Genomic DNA, 19,384 nt, shown 5'->3' with positions numbered 1-19,384 from the left:
AGGTCGCATGTATACATGCAGCCTCATGGTGGCGCTAGAACAGGGGCATGTGAGAAATCAGGGGCGGAGGTTGTGGTTTGCCAGCCAAGGAGTGTGTGTGCAAAGTTTGGCATATTTATATTAGGATGAATGTGCGCGATGTTAAAACGAAACGGAAGTGGGGAGGAGGCTTCACTTCCGCTTTAACCGGGTACTCACCATAAGAAATTCAGTCTCCCAGACTGTATGACGGGAGCATTTGCTAATCGCGGGAGTCAACAGTCTGGCTACGCGACACTACAAGGATGGTAATACATGTGTGTGTGGTGTGTGTCTCTCTCTCTCTCTGCAGGGTGTGTTATGAGCGCTGTCCCTACCACCCCACGGCGGCCACCTTCATCCTGTCAGCCATGTGGCACGGAGCGTACCCCGGGTACTACCTGACTTTCCTGACCGGCACCGTCATCACACTGGCCGCACGCGCTGTATGTTCACATGCTGCAACTAACTCTTAAATAATTTAGAAGTTTGCATAGAAAAAGGTACAGTTTCATGAGTTCACTGGAACAAGGATCAACACCACGAAAAAGCTTTTGGGCTTGTTTAAATTGGGGTCCTTTTTTAACTCATTTAACATTGAATGACAGTACTATTAAAAGTCATAAAACAATGCAAAATAAATGGTATTTACAATTGAAAGGTCGGGGAGGTAAGGATAGGCTTGGTTTTATTTTACCAGTTACGAGTAGCAGCCGCCTGTAAGTGGCTTTTCAGAGCAATTTTAAAGGAAGGTAGGGATTTACACTCCTTTAAGGCTTTCGGTAGGGCGTTTCACATTTTAGCGGCATAGCAGGAGAACACATTTAAGTTAACCGTTAACAAAATCTGGGTTGGACGAAGTAATCGGTAACCTGTAAAAAAAAAAAAGAGAAAAAAGGTCATCTATAAAAACGTCCTATTTCCCGTTTGCTCTGTGCCCTTCCTGTGCAGGTGAGACACAACGTGCGGCCCTACTTCCTGCACTCTGCCACTCACAAACTGCTGTATGACATCATGACCTGGGCGGCCACTCAGATCGCCATCTGCTACACCGTGGTCCCCTTCGTGCTGCTGTCTGTGGGCCCCTCGCTGCAGTTCTACAGGTATGTCAATGTCTGTGGGCCCCACGATGCAGTTCTACAGGTATGTCAATGTCTGTGAGCCCCTCGCTGCAGTTCTACAGGTATGTCAATGTCTGTGGGCCCCTCGCTGCAGTTCTACAGGTATGTCAATGTCTGTGGGCCCCACGATGCAGTTCTACAGGTATGTCAATGTCTGTGAGCCCCTCGCTGCAGTTCTACAGGTATGTCAATGTCTGTGGGCCCCGCAATGCAGTTCTGTGGGGCATGGGCCCCACAATGCAGTTATACAGATATGTCAATGTCTGTGGGCCCCACAATGCAGTTATACAGGTATGTCAATGTCTGTAGGCCCCATGCTGCAGTTCTACAGGTATGTCAATGTCTGTGGTCCCCACAATGTAGTTCTACAGGTATGTCAATGTCTAAGGGCCCCACGATGCAGTTCTACAAGTATGTCAATGTCTGTGGGCCCCACAATGCAGTTATACATGTACAGTAGGCCTACGTCAAAGTCTGTAGGCCCCTCCCTGCAGTTCTAAAGGTATGTCAATGTCTATGGGTCCCACCCTGCCGGCCCTAAGTGGGCTGGCCCGAGGCTCGGCCCGGCTGGACTAATCAGCATAGAATGTAGGCCCGGCCTGGCCGAAAATGGCAGGTCGGGTCGGGTTTGTGCAGCATTTTTAGAACTCTATCACAGAGTAAAAGTGAGCTCATAATAGATAAATACACAAACAGACAGAACAGAATTATATTGTAAAAAATATCATGACAATAGAATATTTTTTTCATTGAGCCCAAAGCCAGGCCCATCTAATTAGCATACAGTCGGGTTGGGTAGGGTCGGGTAGAATTTGAGAACTCTATAGTTCTACAGGTAGGTCAATGTCTATGGGCCCCACGCTGCACTTAGACCGGTCAGTGAATGTCTGGGGGTCACTCACTGCAGTTATGTGTTACTTTTTGGTATTGTGGTAAAAACAATCTGTCGATCCATCCATCCATCCATCCATCCATCCATCCATCCATCCATCCTACTGCATCTGTATAGTATCCACAAGTGTCCTGTGTCCCATGCATAGAGTTATAAAATAGAGGACGGATAGCCCCGCTCCAGATATTCATTTCAATGCAAGTTGCTCAGTGGCGTTTGAAGCACCCGGAAGACTGACGGAAGTAGCCGAGTTGGCCTATGTACACTGCACCCTAATTGGTTGGCCTGCGTACATAGGCCAACTTTGCGATTGGCCGAGGCACTGAGCAGGCCAGGCGCTAGGGTAAACAGTAGCCTTAGCAGTTAGCATATGCACGCGCAGTAGCGTTTAACTGCACTCCCAGGTTTGACCACTAGGCTAAGGCTGCTTCAATGCTCTACCGTGGTTCTGGGGGCTTGGTCCCATGAGCCCTTGCGAGAAAGGTGGGCATCATTTCCTGTTCCTCTTAGCGGTTATATTCTGACTTGCTGTTGCTGCTGTGAGCCGGTGACACCTGAATCTCTGCATGGTGATTACTTGGTGCTTTGTTAAGTGATTTGAATCAGCTGTGTGGAGGAAGTGAAGCCCACATTAATAACCCCCCCCCCCCCCCTTTTTTCCCAGTAAGTTTGCTGGGAAATCTGTGGATATTCCTGAGTGTCCTTGTGTCTGTGCTTTCCCCCAGGTCGTGGTATTGCAGCATCCACGTGGGCTGCGTCCTATTGGCCGTGGCGCTGCCCGTCAAACCGCGACACCTCCGCGTCCGGGAGCAACAGAAGGACAGCCAGTCTCAGCCGGCGCAACACTGCCACATAGAGGACGCGGGCAGCAAGTACAGCCAGAAGACCAAGGCGTCGTGAAAAGCCAGGGGTTGGAAGGACGGACGGACGGACAGGCGGATGGAAGGACGGACGCACAGACGGACGGACGGACGGACAGACAGACAGACTGACTGACTGTCCAGCCAACTGTATTAAATCCACTTGTCAACGGGAGGAGAGCGTTCGTGAGGCGATCGGACAAAACCGCCGCACAGAGCGGACAACAAGCGAAAATGTATCGACATTATGAACTGTATATTTTGAGAAGGTGCCGCGCGTCCGAGGTCAGTATTACACCCACGGGTGCTTCTCGACGGGTCGTGGAAGAGAAGCGCGAGGCAGTATTAACACGAGACTCTGCAAGGAAACTTGGGAAGGAAGTTCCGCCCCAAAAGGCACAGAGGGGGAGGAGCCTGGAACTCAATGCACTGTAAAAAACCCTGAGTGTTAATTTAACTCTGAGAGTGTACAAGCGGAATGGGTCACATTTGGTCGCATTTGTACACTCTCACAGGCACGTGAATAGTTCTGATATTCTGATCATTGCCAGAGTGTTTGTTCAGTAACAGGGGGGGGTCTCCCCAGCTCTTGAGTGAACAGAACATACCTTTTTTGGTTTTGTTTTTCAGGTCGGGATATGCATTTCGTCCAATCAGAGAGAGAGAGAGAGAGGGAGAGAGAGAGAGAGAGAGAGAGAGAGCTCATACAAGATGCAAGATAAACAAGTAGTTGGGGCGAATCTGATACTTCCGTGACCACGAGAGCAAAGGTCCGTTTTTCAGTGGTTTTGTCAACTATGAAGGTTAAATAACAAATTGAGCTCCCATGTCCCTCGCAAAAATGCAGGCAAAATGTTTGACAGCTAGGGTAATTTTCAGTCTCATTCACTTACTATACACTGGTGCACCATACTATAAAGGAAAAAATGACTCCCAAAGAATCTGCTTTTAGTGGGATGTGAGGGGTCAAACTAGGGGTTTTTAATTATTCTGAATCCATTGCAAGCATTTGTTTTGCACGAAAAACATTCCTTGGGCCAAAAAACGGCCAACAAAACTATGGTTTAGTGATGAGTCATCACTTTTCACAGTCTTTTGGGGTCCGTTTTTAGCCCAAGGAATGTGTTTCATGCAAAACAAATGCTTGTAATGGATTCAGAATAATTAAAAACCCCTAGTTTGACCCCTCACATCCAACTTAAAGCAGATTATTTGGGAGTCATTTTTCCTTTATAGTAAGTGAAAGAGACTGAAAATTACCCTAGCTGTCAAACATTTTGCCCACATTTTTGCGAGGGACATGGGAGCTCAATTTGAACCTTCATAGTTGACAAAACCACTGAGAAACGGACCTTTGCTCTCGTGGTCACGGAAGTAACGGATTCGCCCCAACCAAAGTGAACATGGCAGTGATGGAGAAAAGAACACACAAACTGATCCCTGCGGCTTTGCTCTCTCCTGATTGTATACAATTGGTTTCCTGACCTGAAAATGTGTTTTCTGCTTACTAAAGAGCTGAATACTTTATGGACCCTATCTTGTGCGCCCTTTATACCTAAACCTTTTAGACTTTTTTTGTTTTTGTTTTACTATTTTGAAAAAATAATATTTTAAAATATTGAAAATAGCCAATCCACGTCGACATGATGGCTATTTAAACTTTCTTTTCTTTTCTTTTCTTAGTAGTAGTAAAAGAAATAGTTTAGGCATTAGGGGTATGGCGTGCAAGACAGGGCCATTAAGCTATGATTACTATGATCAAAATACAGAGCTTTGGTAACTTGGTAACAAAACATGTATTTGAGGATTTGATTGTGTGTAATGTGTGACAACAACCCTTTTGTTTTTAAAGACCAGCTGAAAAAGCACATCCGTGGTCATAATGGGAACATTATGCCGTTTACAATAGATGCAAATCTTTCCAGTCTTGTGTATTTTTTATATCAACGGTCCAATCATGATTGCTTCCTGCCAAACAACATTGTGATGCGTGATTACATCGCCGGTCTGGACCAGGTTCAACCAATTATGACAGGGGTCTTCAACCTGGGGGTCCGCGACCCCTAGGGGGTCCTCAGAGTTACTACAGGGGGGGCCGCCAAAATCTTTGTGTGATAGGATAATTATTTAAAATGAAAAACTTGAACTATTTTTGCCAAATAGGTTTGGTGTAGAGGTAAACCAAAAAAAGAGAAGGGCAAGTACACAGTAAAAATTCACATGTACACGATCAACGATTTAAGCGGTTAAATGTCTGAAAAACACATTAACTCATTGAGTGCCAATCCCGAACTAGTTCGGCTTTATTAGCGTATCTTTCGCAAAGTAAAGCCCTGCTTCATCATACAAGGCCGTCGCACAACAGTAGTGAAAACAGCAGATCTACAAGCAAACAACGCCTCGCGGTGCGAGGCCATCAAATCTGGTGAACATGATTTCAATCGCGATTTTGCATGTTCCACCCCCATACAACCCCATCTAACATACAGGGCAGCCATTTTTGTTTACATAACATGTAAAACATAATGGCGATTATCTCAAGAATGCCTGAACGGATTTCCAATCGGATTTTTTTGTTTGAAAGCTGTGAACAAACTGCACAAATCCACTCCAATGCAATCCAGGATTGCATTGGATTTTTTAGAGCTCATTCTTCTCTGTTTTTTTCCCATGCATGAGGTGTGCAAGGTTTAATCATGGCTAAGTTGACGAAAATAAGGCTTCTAAAATGCTTGGTAGCCAATAGCTAACTTCAAGCTAACTTCATCCTCTTCCTGTACATGCACAAAGGAAAGTGTTCAGGCAAGTCATGGCTCCTGGGCTTGGGCATGCATTACCAGCATATCTCTATTATTCTCTGGTCACTGGGCGCCCTCTAGTGGTGATAGGCTGGCATTCAATGAGTTAACACATATCGTTGTCAGGTGGAAACCTTGTATCTCCAAGTTTCAAATTTGTCCGTTCTTTCGCAAAGTAAAGCCCTGCTTCATCATACAAGGCCGTCGCACAACAGTAGTGAAAACAGCAGATCTACAAGCAAACAACGCCTCGCGGTGCGAGGCGTTGTGTGGTTGTACCCGCGAGGCGTTGTGTGTTTGTAGATTAGCTGTTTTCACTAGTTTAAATCATTTTTAAAATGATAAATGCAAAACGAACGGTTTTGGACATACAAGGTTTTCACCCGACAACGACGTTATGCAAATTGCAGACTGATGACAGTGCTGTCAGACAAGTCGATGAAAATCTAAAACAAAAATGTATACAACATGTAGTGTGGGGGTCCCTGCTTTATCTCCTTCTCAGCTAAGGGGTTCTTGGCCTGAAAACGTTGAAGACCCCTGAATTATGACGACAAGCACCACTAGAGGGTGGCGGTCCTCCGTAGCACGGTATCGAAGATGGCGGACACAACGTTTACAAAACGGACACAGCTGAACATAAATGATTGTTTACAAACCCCACCTTGGAGTTACAGTAACATAAACTTGATATATCCTGCACTGCCTTGCGACGAAATGTTTGAATCGCAGAGTTTGAAATCCCATAGCCTGAGGGGACGGGAGAGTCTGCTTAACGTGTTGCTTTCAGTCAGTGAATGACCCGCCCCCTCCCATCACTGTGATTGGCTGATAAGCTAGGAAACATGTCGTATTATGGTCACGAAAAAGTCTTTTCAGCTGGTATTTAAAATAACACTATCTATAAACCATGTGAAGCAGTATTATGACGATGTCACTGGGGATATTCCTTATCGTAAACCAAAACAGAAAACGTTGAATTTCGGTTTTAAGTCATACTGTGTAATATTTCAGTAGTCTTTTAAGCGACACTTCATGTAGCTCATTACAGCGTTTTCTTATTTATTTGTTTTTGTCTATACGGAAGTGCCGTTCAAAAAGGAATACTGCAGAGTCACCCAAGGATAGTGGGTGTCTGAGGCCGAAATTCACAAATATAAATGGTGTTTTCGATAAGTTGCCAAAAACACATTTATTTGGAATCGTTATTGTGAAAGATACAGCCTAACGGTGATTATTTCTAAAACATAACTGTTGTTTATTTGAGAAAAAGTGACAGTTTGATTTCAATGAGAACCCTGCCTTTTTATCACCAAAACTTGTGGATTTGAGATGGACCTTGTAAGAAGATGTCTCTAGCTGAAATGTCAGTATTTCACACAGCCAAAATTCTCTTCTTAAAGGTGCTGTAAGTGATATACTATTTAACATTTGTATATTACATGTATTTATTTATTATTATTTAAAAGAAATCTCCAGTAACAGGGGGATACCAATGTAATGCAACCAGGAGAGAAAAAAAATGAAAGCAACGAAACAAAAATTAGGAGACAAAAGTGGAATCGTAACACAAACAGATACATCGTGCTTGTGGGGCACTCTCTCTATTTTTTTTTTACATTTTTAACCGACCTGAACATTTAATTTCGGGTAATTACTTATTTCAGCTATACTGCTTACTTCTTTACCACTGTATTCGCTTTTTTTTTATTACACTTTTTGTTTTAACTAAATAATAATATCACATACAGCAGCTTTAATGTTTAAAAACAAAGAATGCATTGAAATGACAATTGAAGGAGACTCTTTCAGTGCTGCCACACCGGAACTTCATAAAGGACTTGGCGAGTGACGTGTAAGTGGGCGGGGTCGGTGTCATGGTCATCTGTGGGCGTGGTCAGTGTCATGGTCATTAGGTTTGGGATCCTTCAGGATTTTAACGATTCCGTTTCCTTAACGATTCCGTCTCGACGGTCCAATTCCTTAACGGTTCCCTTTAACGATTCCTTAATGGACCCTTAGAAGTCTGTATCTCTGAGAAAGTACAAATGGAACCAAATGGACCCGCAAGGTCCAAACGTTTTTATTTCAAGGACCCTTGCGTGTCCATTTTAGTTCAATTGGTGCCCTCTCAGAGTTAAGACGGTCCTTGATATAAAATAGTTTGAGAACCACTAATATTGCAATTTGCATAGTAGACGTTAAGTCCACATTATGAGCTCTGACAGTGTGATAAGAAAAGGGTTCCAAATGCGATTCCCGGGTTCCTCAATGTTGGATCCGGGTTCCTCTGGTTCCGGATCCCAACCCTAATGGTCAGTGTCACGGTCATCGTCAAAAGTATTTGCCACATATATGCCATATTCAGGTTCATACTGTATATGTGGATTTATAGGAAATATATGTGTCATATATTTACATATAAGCAACATATATGTGGCATATATATATATAAAAAAATGTTCATATATTTTCGGACCTCCCTGAAATGTTTTTTTTCCAGGGTGGGATGTCTGCACTTCTCTTGTGTACCTTTTAGCCGGGGGGAAAGACCCACTTCACTTGTGCACCTTGCAGTAGAGTTCTCAAATCCTGCCCGAACCCGACCCGGGTTCGGGCATTTTAGGGCCTAAAATGTATGCTAATTAGCCGGACCGGTTTGTGCTGGGCCTTAATTTCCAGGCCCGTTGAGAACTCTACCTCGTAGCCGGGGGGGAAAGACCCACTTCAAATAAATGTTTACCTCCGTGTCACCGCGCGCCGTCACCCTCGGCGTCATTGTGCAGTGGTTCTCAAACTGGGGTTCGGGGACTCCCCCAGGGGTCCTTGAGGGGGATTCAATGATTGATAGTTAGGGACCAAATGGACCCTTACAAGTCTGTGGCTCTGAGAGTGTTTATTTTGATTGAATACTTTATTAATAGTTTGCAAAACGTGGTACAGTTATACAATAATGCTAAAAACACAAAAAAGAACCCTGCAGGGCTTGGTGGTCCTGTCTGTTCAATTCATCACTATACAAGAAATTCGGAGGATTACGAAAGTCTGACGTCTCATTCGTCCGGCGTGCGGTTATGGTTAGAAATAGTGTTAGTAAATGGGGAGAAATGCATTCTACGCTAAGTTCAGTGGATTGGTTTTGTCACTTCGCTCATCAGTCTGGCCAGGCTCCATTTGACGTGTATTTCCGAACGCCACCTGTTACGTAGGTGACGTTGTCGCTGATTATTGAATGTTGTTCCAACGAATCAGAGTAAGGTTAGGGTAGCTAGCTACCCTAACCAGCCAGCCAATACACACTGGTGTATTTTGTCCCGCCCCGCACCACAGACCAATCAGAAGCCGCAAGTGGTTTCCACTCCTTTTCTATGTCCCGCCACCCTTGGAGATAGGAGCCTGGCCAAACTGAGAAGTGAAGCGACAAAACCAATCCACTGAATGTAGCGTAGTAGGCTTTTCGGGCAGCATTTTGATGGAATTGTGCGCTTTATGATAGAACATTGAAATTTGGCACACAGTTAGAACATGCCATATGGAAAAAATTTGGCTATAGGGCCATCGCAGATTTGTCTTGGGGAAACTTTTGGGAGCCAATAAAAGTTGGGCTCTCATAGACTTTACAATACAAAAAATAAATATGCTTTAAGTAGCATGTGAGGGGTCAAACTAGGTGTTTGCGGGATTCTGAATCCAATGCAAGCATTTGTTTTGCACGAAAAACACTCCTTGGGCTAAAAACGGCCCTCATAAAACTATGGTTTAGTGATGAGTCATCACTTTTCACAGTTTTGTCAGGGCCGTTTTTCAGAAAGGAATGTTTTATTTATGGCTGCTGTGCATCGAGCAGCCCATATCAGACTTTTATGTCAATTGTGAAGGAGCGTAGGGAGTGTTCACACTGTTTGATGGCTGTTGGTAGGGCATTCCACAAATGCATCTGCACACTCTCAGAGGTACAGGGGGTCTGACTGTGACCAAACTTTGGGAGTCCCCAAACATTAAAAGGTTCGAGAACCACTGACCAAAAGGGAGTCTCGTGTTTTATAATCATGTATTGGGTTTTAAAACGACCACGGTTCTTACAGCAGTGTTACTGTACAGTTTTTGGGGATAGTGCCAAAAAATAAAAGATCCCACTCAGACTGCCTTAGGTATTTTTGCAGAAAACAAAAAAAAAAAACTAAACAAAAGACACTTTGTAGGACAAACTTTCCTCTTTTACTTGATGTGAGTGTCAGGGGAGGCGTTGTGTTTGTACTTTGTTTGTTCATAGAAGTCGATTTGTTTGTCATATTATCCTGTAATTGTTCATTATTTGTGTTGTTTCAATAGACTTCGGTGATTTGGCGGACTGGACTTTTTTTTGGAATATCAACATCTGGATTCTACTGGAGTTTAGGCGGGGTAGGGCTGGGCGATACGTGATGATAGTCCTGACCAGATACATTGATATCAGTTGTGATGTATAAGCATTTCTCTCTCCCCCTCTCACACACACACACGCACGCACGCACGCACGCACGCACACACGCTCATCAATGATATTTTGTGTCGTGTTTTGAGGTTGTAGATTGGCTATTTCTGAACATATTTGAAAATATAAAATAGGGTTTAAGGAGCCATTCACACAAACATGCGCAGACCTAGAGGGCAGACTGCCCCGCACCCAGCTATTAATTTCAATGAAATTATTAACACATCGTTTAAAATTGTGTTACAGATTAAACTTCCATAGATTTCATAAATAGTTTCATAGACTTGTTTGACAGTTGTAGGATTCATGTTAATGTGTATTTTTTCAGACATTTAACCACCATACTTGACCTTTCACTCAGTACTTCCCTCCACACCAGACCTTTTTTGCAGAAAATAGCCGATCTAAAAGCTCAAAACACCTTGCACTTTCCGAGAGTGAGACCGATTGCACCTGTCACAATAATCACCTACCCGCAATAAGTTCTCAATGTCTCATGATGTGATCTTGTAGACCGGCTATTTCCACTATTACAGGATTTTTGGAAAGGGTTAAATTGTTGACTATATCGGTAATTTCTTGACAGTTATTTTTCACATCTGCCCTGTGCAATTGTTGTTTACAAACCCCCAGAAAGAATTGTATTTCTTCATTTATACAGTGTATGTTCCAATGTCCAATGCCAAAAACCCAATTAAATTGTTAATCGCAATTATTTGTGTGAAGTAAAATGTCATAATAGTGACAGCCCTGTTGCATACCGCACAACAGATGAATTCTGAATGTCAATGTTTCTGTCGTTTGTGAGAATTGCGCAGAAAGTGATCCAGACGATACCGTCTACGTCTCTACGACTATTAAATCAACATATTTACAGTTATTGTTATACTGTAGCTGTTGTGTCACTCTCCTGCCATGTCAACAATTATGCTCATAACCATGGCAACCAGGAGTCTAAAGGAAAACGACACTGTGGCCTTTCATGTTTGTCCATCACACGATCGCGTTAATTTTTGCACTCGGCAAAATGACTGGGCAAAGAAGGTCCGCCCCCAATAGGTGGAGCCCGTATCTCATACACTGTAAACTCCTCTTACTCATGTACCCTAGGCCTAGGCTGTAGTTATATCTTAAGCACAGGCTGTAAAATGACTGTATTGTTCACGGTAGTTATGGGGTAAATAAAACATATTTGATAACATTTCTGTAATGATAAAGCACACAGCGGACAGTCTGTAGTAAGTGTTGAAACCTTTATTAAACAAAACAAACAAAAACATTATACATATTTATTTTACCAGGTAAAAAAAAGGTATACAAGTTCAAAAAATCACCTTGATAAAGACAAAGAAAGTAGTGACTCATGGGGAATGCATATACAGTTGGAGGGGGTACAGCATTGTGCAAACAGAGCTATGTCACATTGTAGCAGAATTTATTTTTCTAAAAACGATTTAAATAGTGTACCAAAAAAAAAGCCTCAGATTTAAAATGTGTTTAAAGGCTCTGTTTATAGGTCCAGTAGGTCTAGGTCACTCAATGGTTTGTGGTCCTTAGGGTGGTTGTACAGTAGGGGTGTAACGATACACCCCTACTGGTGTGAATATATATTTTCGGGGGAAACCCCCTGTTTTGCAATGTAACTACTGTACCTTTGTCTTCCCTTTTTATTAATATCACCTAGATGTTTTTCCTTTGGTACTTTAAATAGCAATAATGATGCAATGAAAATACCCCCTCCCCCCATTCACTGCCACTATAAAAACAATCTGCCCAGGGTAATTTGTACTACTTAGTAACAGAGCAGAATGGGGCGGGATTTGACAAACAGTGAATTAGACCCCTCCTTTTCATTCTCCCTCTTAAAATTGCCAAATAAAAGGCACAAATACTTATATCTGTTTATAACCGTGCTACTCAACCCGCGGGCCGCATGCGGAACTATGCTTATTGTACCACAAATCTCCTCCAACGAGTGGTTGTGTTTTACAAAGCTCAAAGCATCAAACTGTTTTACAAGTACAGTGCAACTGAGGCTGAGTTGAACTGCGCTTGAGTTATTTTTCCATACAACAACTCTCTTCACCAAAAATAGCCGATCTACAAGTTCACAACGCATCTTGTGGTGAGCTTGTAGATCGGCTAGTTTTGCTGAATGTCCCCCAAGAATAGGGATGCTGAGGTTTGAGTGATTGAATAATAAGTATAAACGTCTATTTACAGGTCTGGATCAATAACAGCCTGTCAGGCCATAGCTACAGCTGAAGTCAGATTATGTAATTTTACCAAAACCCCTAACAGACTTTTTGTCTTGTTTTATTTAATCATTTATTGTATTTGTTACAAAGAAGAAAAACATAATTTCATTTCTAGGGCATCATTTGAGTCATTGATTTGAATTGTTGCACTCTGGCTTGAGAAAACATACCTTTACATTGCCAAAGTTCACTAGCTTTGCATACCCAGACACTGTTGTGGATATTAGTCTGGTCCTTCTCAGTGTTATTTCCAAGGGGCGGTTACAAACAGATTGAACCAGATCTGTTTATTTTCACTTCACATTTTGTGAATAAAGCCTAATTTGATAAAATATGATAATTTCATCATTCCATCCATGACAATCTTTTGGTTCAATGAGGTTTGGCCTGGCTTATATAGATGGAAATGTGGCTGTCTTCTGTGTGTTTCAGATAGATAGATAGATAGATACCTTTATTATGAAGTATGAAGTGTGTTACAAAATCGTTGCAAACGTCCAAAATAGGACCGTCATTTTTAGCTTGCGGCCCTTCGGACTTTTGGTATTTTTCTGAGTGGCCCTGGTTTATAATATGTTTCCATACAATCAATTATTTGCATTGCAAAAAAAAAAAAAAAAATGATTCGATACAGATTACCGTATTTTAAAACGATACAATACAAAGCCAAAACGGTACGTTATTTTGCTTTTGCAAACGATTTAGTAGATCATTTCAAATTAAAATCGATTTTTCTATTACAAATATATATATATATTGTTACACCCCTATTGTAGTCATGTTGATATTGTCATATTATGTGGTTCCTCTACTTTAGTATCCTTCTCAGTGTCACCCTGGTCCCTGTGTGTGACCAAAAGGCTTTTCTCCCCCCTGTATGAGTATTCATGTGCTTTGTTATCCCATTTAGATCTGAACACATTATGACGCAATATTTTATGCTTTAAATATAAAAAAAAAAGTAGATATACAAGCTCACAGCGCGGCACCGAGTGCCGCGCTGTGAGCTTGTAGATCTGCTATTTTTGAAAAATCGTGAAGATTTGAATTTTGACCCGATTCTATAAGTGTCTTTTGAATCCTTCTAAGATTTTTGGAAAAACCCTATGCTTCTATGTCAGCAATCTGGCCAGCCATCGTCAAAGAAAAGGTCCTTTTCACTTAACTGGAGCTCAGTTAGTCTGTTCTTGAGAGACTTTCAGTGGTTCTCAAACTTTTTCATGTGAAGGACCCCCAAAATGATGTTTATTTGGCCACGGACCCCCATTTCAAAATATCTAGTTCCAGGGACCACCCAGAAGCAAAATTTGAGTTACGAACGTTCGCTTTGAAAATACATATATTCAAAGATTTGCACACATTTTCACGACTTTTTCAAAAATAGCAGATCTACAAGCTTGCAGCGCGGCACTCGCTGTGAGCTGTGAGCTTGTATATCTGCTATTTTTCAATGGTTAAAGCAGTCAATAATCCTAGGCCTAAATGGGTTAATGCAGCCTCTTGAGCAAAGCCTTTAGTACAGGGGTGGGCAATTATTTTTTCCATGGGGCCACATGAACAACAGAAAATATTGTGGAGGGCCAGGCCAAAAGGCCGCAAACTAAACACACGGCTTTACCTCCGAATCCGACTTCAGTAAATAAATACTTAGCAGTCCAATTTTTGTTGAAAACCTGGCATTCGGCATCGACTTTTCTTTTTTTAGCCACTTTAGCTATTTTTTATGGTTAAGATAAGGCAGGTCGTCTTGACTTATGACCAGTCTGACCACCTGCTTGTTATTGAGACAACATCCAATGATCATGCACACATGCTGATGTACGCATTGCGTCCATATGTACGCGAATAAAAAAAATACAAAATAAAAGAAATGCATCTTTAATCCATGCATGAGGTAAAAAAGTGTTTATTTTGTAATTTGCCATTAACCCTACAAGGGCCGGTCAGAGCCAAAGGGCCGCATACGGCCCCCGGGCCGCACAATGCCCAGGTCTGCTTTAGTACAAACTGTACAAGAAAAGGGCTTTTCGCCTGTATGAGGCGCATAGACATAAAAAGGTAGATGCCTCCTTCGGCTCTGGGACGTCCGCCTTGGAGGATAGGCAATTTTAAGGCAAGCTTCTGGAATCCACGTGCGTCACAGAAGGGGACGTTCGGTAGGCCAATCGGATGCTTTTTCACATCCTCCTATCCTGTTCGACGGCTCGATCCCATGAAATCCAGCGGCCGAAGAGGTTTCTAGCTTTTTAAATCTATGTAATCTATTTGAGCTCATGTGTGTTTTTAGTCCAGCTTTGCTAGCAAAGCTTTTACCGCATATTGTACAAGAAAAGGGCTTTTCGCCTGTATGAGTCATCATGTGGCTTTTAAGAGAACTCTTCATAGTACAGCTTTTACCACAAACTGTACAAGAAAAGGGCTTTTCACCTGTATGAGACCTCATGTGAACTTTCAGATTACCTGCGTTAACACTGCCTTTACCACATACTGTACAAGAAAAGGGCTTTTCGCCTGTATGAGACATCATGTGCATTTTTAGATTACTTGCGTTAATACAGCCTTTACCACAAACGGTGCAATTCAAAGGCTTTTCCCCTGTATGAATCATCACGTGTGTTTTTAGAGTGCCTTTCTCAGCAAAGCTTTGACCACATACAGTACAAGAAAAGGGCTTTTCGCCTGTATGAGTCCTCATGTGTTTTATTAGATCACCCTTGAAAGCACAGCCTTTACCACAAACTGAACAAGAAAAGGGCTTTTCACCCGTGTGAATCATTGTGTGACTCTTCAGCTTTGCCTTTTGATTAAACATCTTGCCACACTCTGTACAACTAAAACTTTTCTTTCCTGTGTGACCGCTTTTGGAGTGAGTTTGTTTCGATGATTTAAGGTCCTGGGACAGCTTTCGCTGCCCTCCTACATTCGGTGTCTTGTGTGATTTCTGTTTGTTTAAAGCTGACTGATCTCCCCTAGTCTCCTCCCAGTCATCACTGTCTTCAGTGTCTGATTCAGAACAGTGTGAAGAGAGGAGCTGGTCATCACTAGTTGGTTGTGATGTTCCACGGTCCTCTACATCAGCGTGTGTTTTAATGTGTTCAGTTGAGGTGCTGGCTACAGGCTCTATCTCTTTGTTGTCATCATTATTTTTACTTGTCACTGATGGTAATGTCTTCATTGACCCACCAGCCTCTTCTGATCTTTGAAGTAGCTCCTCCTGTTCCTCTTTAATCTGTGAAGGTTGTGGTTCCTCCTGGACCAGACTGGAGCTCCACTCCGCTTCAGGGGAAACCTCCACTTTACACACTGTAGCATGCAAGAAGTATAGGGAAATATACAATGAGACTCTATAAAAGGTTTGAACTTTACATGATTACATGCAGGGTTCCCTTAACCTGACTCCGCTAGATGGTGGCAGCATTGCGTATGCAAGCTGCACATACCATCTGGGATAGCTCAAGGAGAGTTGATATCACCGCAAAGTCCCTGTCCGGACCAATCAGCGGCAGCTACAGGCAGGCTCTATTACCTCTGTGGGCGGGCTCTGAGCCAATAGAGTCTGACTGTAGACCACAGAAACCCAGGAGGCGGATTCTGGATGTAACAGGCCAGGCCAATACGAGTGGTTGGAGTTGGCACTCCAGACTGTGATAGACAGACGGCCCAATCCAATCACCTGCTAAATAATTTGAAAAAATGGCCCGCCTACTACATCGGTTTTGCGTGAGCGATCCCAGATGGTATGTGGTGGAATCAGGTTAGGGTTCCCTCTGTTAAATGGAAAGCTTGTAAATCAGTTGCAAGCCCCCTTCCTTTCTTCATGATCCTGCTTTTTGCACTTTGGCTCAGCATTAAAGAGGTGGTGCCATAGATTTGTTTTTTTATGTGTCTAGGAGGTTGACAGTTCTTCATTAGGCCCCCTGGTGAGGTTGTTATGAGCAAATATGTATTCCCTTTGTATTTTATTTCTCCTGGAGGCTGCCACCTTGTGGGTCAAACCCTCCCCTTTTGGCTTTTACCATTCACCCAACACTGTGGGTGTGGCTAACTTCAGCTGGGTCACACCACCCACCATGACAACCAGGCATACTTAATGAACTGGTGGGTGTGGCCACATAAGAACCTAATTTTAACTCTTTCTGTACACTTTTTTGGAAAAAATATTCCTCCTAGTAAAATCATAATAACTGATTATCATGTTTCAGAGGGGGGGGGGGGGGGATCATGGCACCCCATCTTTAAATGCAGAGGATGTGCATTAAGGGGCCACACCATGCTTTTAAAAATATATATTTTATATAAATATTGGTCCATAATACGGTTTTATACAGGTTTTAATGTAATGTTCTGTCTGTCTCTAATTCCAAGCCATTTCAGATGCAATACCAAAATGCCCTTTGTTGGCAACAGGGCGCTGTCTTTGGGCAAAAATTGGAACGATACAGAAAAGATACCATGGCACCATGCTAATCTTTTCTGTATCGTTCCATTTTTAGCATGGCTGAAGAATCATTCGAACACACTCACTCAGAAAATCACAGAAATTAAAATTATTAAAATTCAAGTTAATTAATTGTACTTTTTTTTTTGGGGGGGGGGGGGGGGGGGGTACACTGGGAATAATAAAATACATGAAAAAGAAACCATTGGTTTCTACAGAAACCAATTGGTCCATCATGGTTTCATCAAGTGTCCCACTAACCAATAGTACATACATGATGTGACAACAAACTTTGAGGCATCTGTGTCAGAATGTAGGCCAAATCTAGGCCAGATGTAGGACACGCTTCAGAGCCCGGACAGATCCCATATATATATATATATATATATATATATATATATATATATATATATATTTATTTATTTTTTTTTTTTTTTTTACACCTAGTGTGAAGTTAGTGGTGCTATTTATTTATGAGTTCATTTCAGTGCACCAATTATCTGCACCCGTGTTGTTGGCAAAAAAGCTTGGAACTACTTTCTTGTATCTGGCTGAGAGGGTTGGAGACACTCGGCTTCGCCTTGTGTCTCACCACGCCTCTCAGCCGTTATAAAATACCAGGTAACCACATGCCTCTTGTGGCTTATTGCTTCAATTTACCTTTTTGAATGTGTTTTCCCATTGGGCTGTGGTGGACATTTTTGAACACGCTATCCCTTGGATTTTCGGACTGACAAGAAACTTTGAGCTGTTTGTGCCAGGATGTAGGCCAGAAATTGAAGGCTGCGCTTTGATTTACTTAAGCATTTACATTTTTGGCTGCGTTTTCCCATTGGGCTCTGACTGGACAAGAGCACCGCTCAACAAAACAAACAAACAAAAATATTATACATATTTATTTTCCCAGGTAAAAAAGAAGAAAATAAAAATAAAGTTTATACAAGTTTTTTTAGTTCAGAAAAACACCTCAATAAAGACAGAACTAACTCTAAACGAAAACGAACTAAATCAAATTAAAGGCAGCCGTCTCTGGCATTTACCAAATATCTACTCTGATAATTTAACAATCCAAACAATACAACAACACACAGTGAACGGCTACACAAACCCAGCAGTTTGTAAGCACTTTACTGCTTACAGTTGAAAATGGGTAATGTATATACAGTTGGAGGCGGTACAGCATTGTGTAAAACAGAGCTATGTCACATTGTAAATAGCAGCAATCTTTTGCAGTCTCTTCGGAACAAAAAGCAGAATTTATTTTTCTAAAAACGATTTAAATAGCATACAAAAAAGCCTCAGATTTAAAATGTGTTTAAAGATATCAGCTCTGTTTATATGTCAAGTAGGTCTAGAGGTCACTCAATGGTTTTGGTTTATATTCCTTAGGGTGGTTGTACAGTAGGGAATTAACGACTTGTGATTTTTGCAAGTCCATTGAAAAAACACAGTTGGAAAAGGAGAGAATCATTCTGTTCTTGAAAATAAGAAATCCTACTGTTTGAATGCTGTACACACGCACACATAGAGCAAAAATAATTATGTTATTTTATTTATTTTTTAACTTTCAACTTTCCCTGGTGGGAGTCGACTTGTCGGCTTTTTGGTTAATGGACTATTGTACAGTCATGTTGATATTGTCAGATTATGTGATTCCTCTGCTTTAGTATCCAATTCTCATTGTCGCCCTGGACTAAATGATCAGGTAAGTGTCTGTGCGTGACTTAACCAAAAGGCTTTTCTCCCCCCTGTATGAGTCTTCATGTGTTTTGTTACTGCACCCTCTTGAGTAAAGTCTTTACTACAAACTGTACAAGAAAAGGGCTTTTCGCCTGTATGTGTCATCATGTGTTTTTTAAGAGAACTCTTCATAGTACAGCTTTTACCACAAACTGTACAAGAAAAGGGCTTTTCACCTGTATGAGACCTCATATGAACTTTCAGATTACCTGCGTTAACACTGCCTTTACCACATACTGTACAAGAAAAGGGCTTTTCGCCTGTATGAGTTCTCATGTGCATTTTTAGATTACTTGTGTTAATACAGCCTTTACCACAAACGGTGCAATTCAAAGGCTTTTCACCAGTATGAATCATCACATGTGTTTTTAGAGTGCCTTTCTCAGCAAAGCTTTGACCACATACTGTACAAGAAAAGGGCTTTTCGCCTGTATGAGTTCTCATATGTTTTATTAGATCACCCTTGAAAGCACAGCCTTTACCACAAACTAAACACACAAAGGGCTTTTCCCCCGTGTGAATCATTGAGTGACTCTTCAGATTTGCCTTTTGATTAAACATTTTGCCACACTCTGTACAACTAAAACCTTTCTTCCCTGTGTGACTCTTCAAGGAGTGAGTTTGTTTAGATGATTTAAGGTCCTGGGACATCTTTCGCTGCCCTCCTACATTTTGTGTCTTGTGTGATTTCAGTGTATTTAAAGCGGACTGATCTTCCCTAGTCTCCTCCCAGTCATCACTGTCTTCAGTGTCTGATTCAGAACAGTGTGAAGAGAGGAGCTGGT

At 42.0% G+C, this 19,384-nt stretch overlaps 1 protein-coding gene across 1 annotated transcript in view; it reads left to right on the top strand.

Annotated features, from left to right (window-relative positions):
* The window catches only part of mboat2b (membrane bound O-acyltransferase domain containing 2b), a gene marked incomplete at both ends in the record, with an annotated part of 68,888 nt that extends 65,957 nt beyond the window's left edge, over nt 1-2,931 (top strand). The window contains 3 exons of the mRNA XM_080744772.1: nt 332-464; nt 970-1,121; nt 2,757-2,931. Of these exons, the coding sequence (XP_080600898.1) occupies nt 332-464; nt 970-1,121; nt 2,757-2,931 (460 nt within the window). The remainder of the gene's footprint in view (nt 1-331; nt 465-969; nt 1,122-2,756) is intronic.
* Between the last annotated feature and the right edge of the window lie 16,453 nt (nt 2,932-19,384).

This window comes from Nannobrachium achirus (assembly GCF_963921795.1).
Source record: "Nannobrachium achirus genome assembly, chromosome: 16".
NCBI classification, from domain to species: Eukaryota; Metazoa; Chordata; class Actinopteri; order Myctophiformes; family Myctophidae; genus Nannobrachium; species Nannobrachium achirus.
Note: the sequence above shows the minus strand (reverse complement) of the source record. Positions and strands in the feature narration are given on the sequence as shown.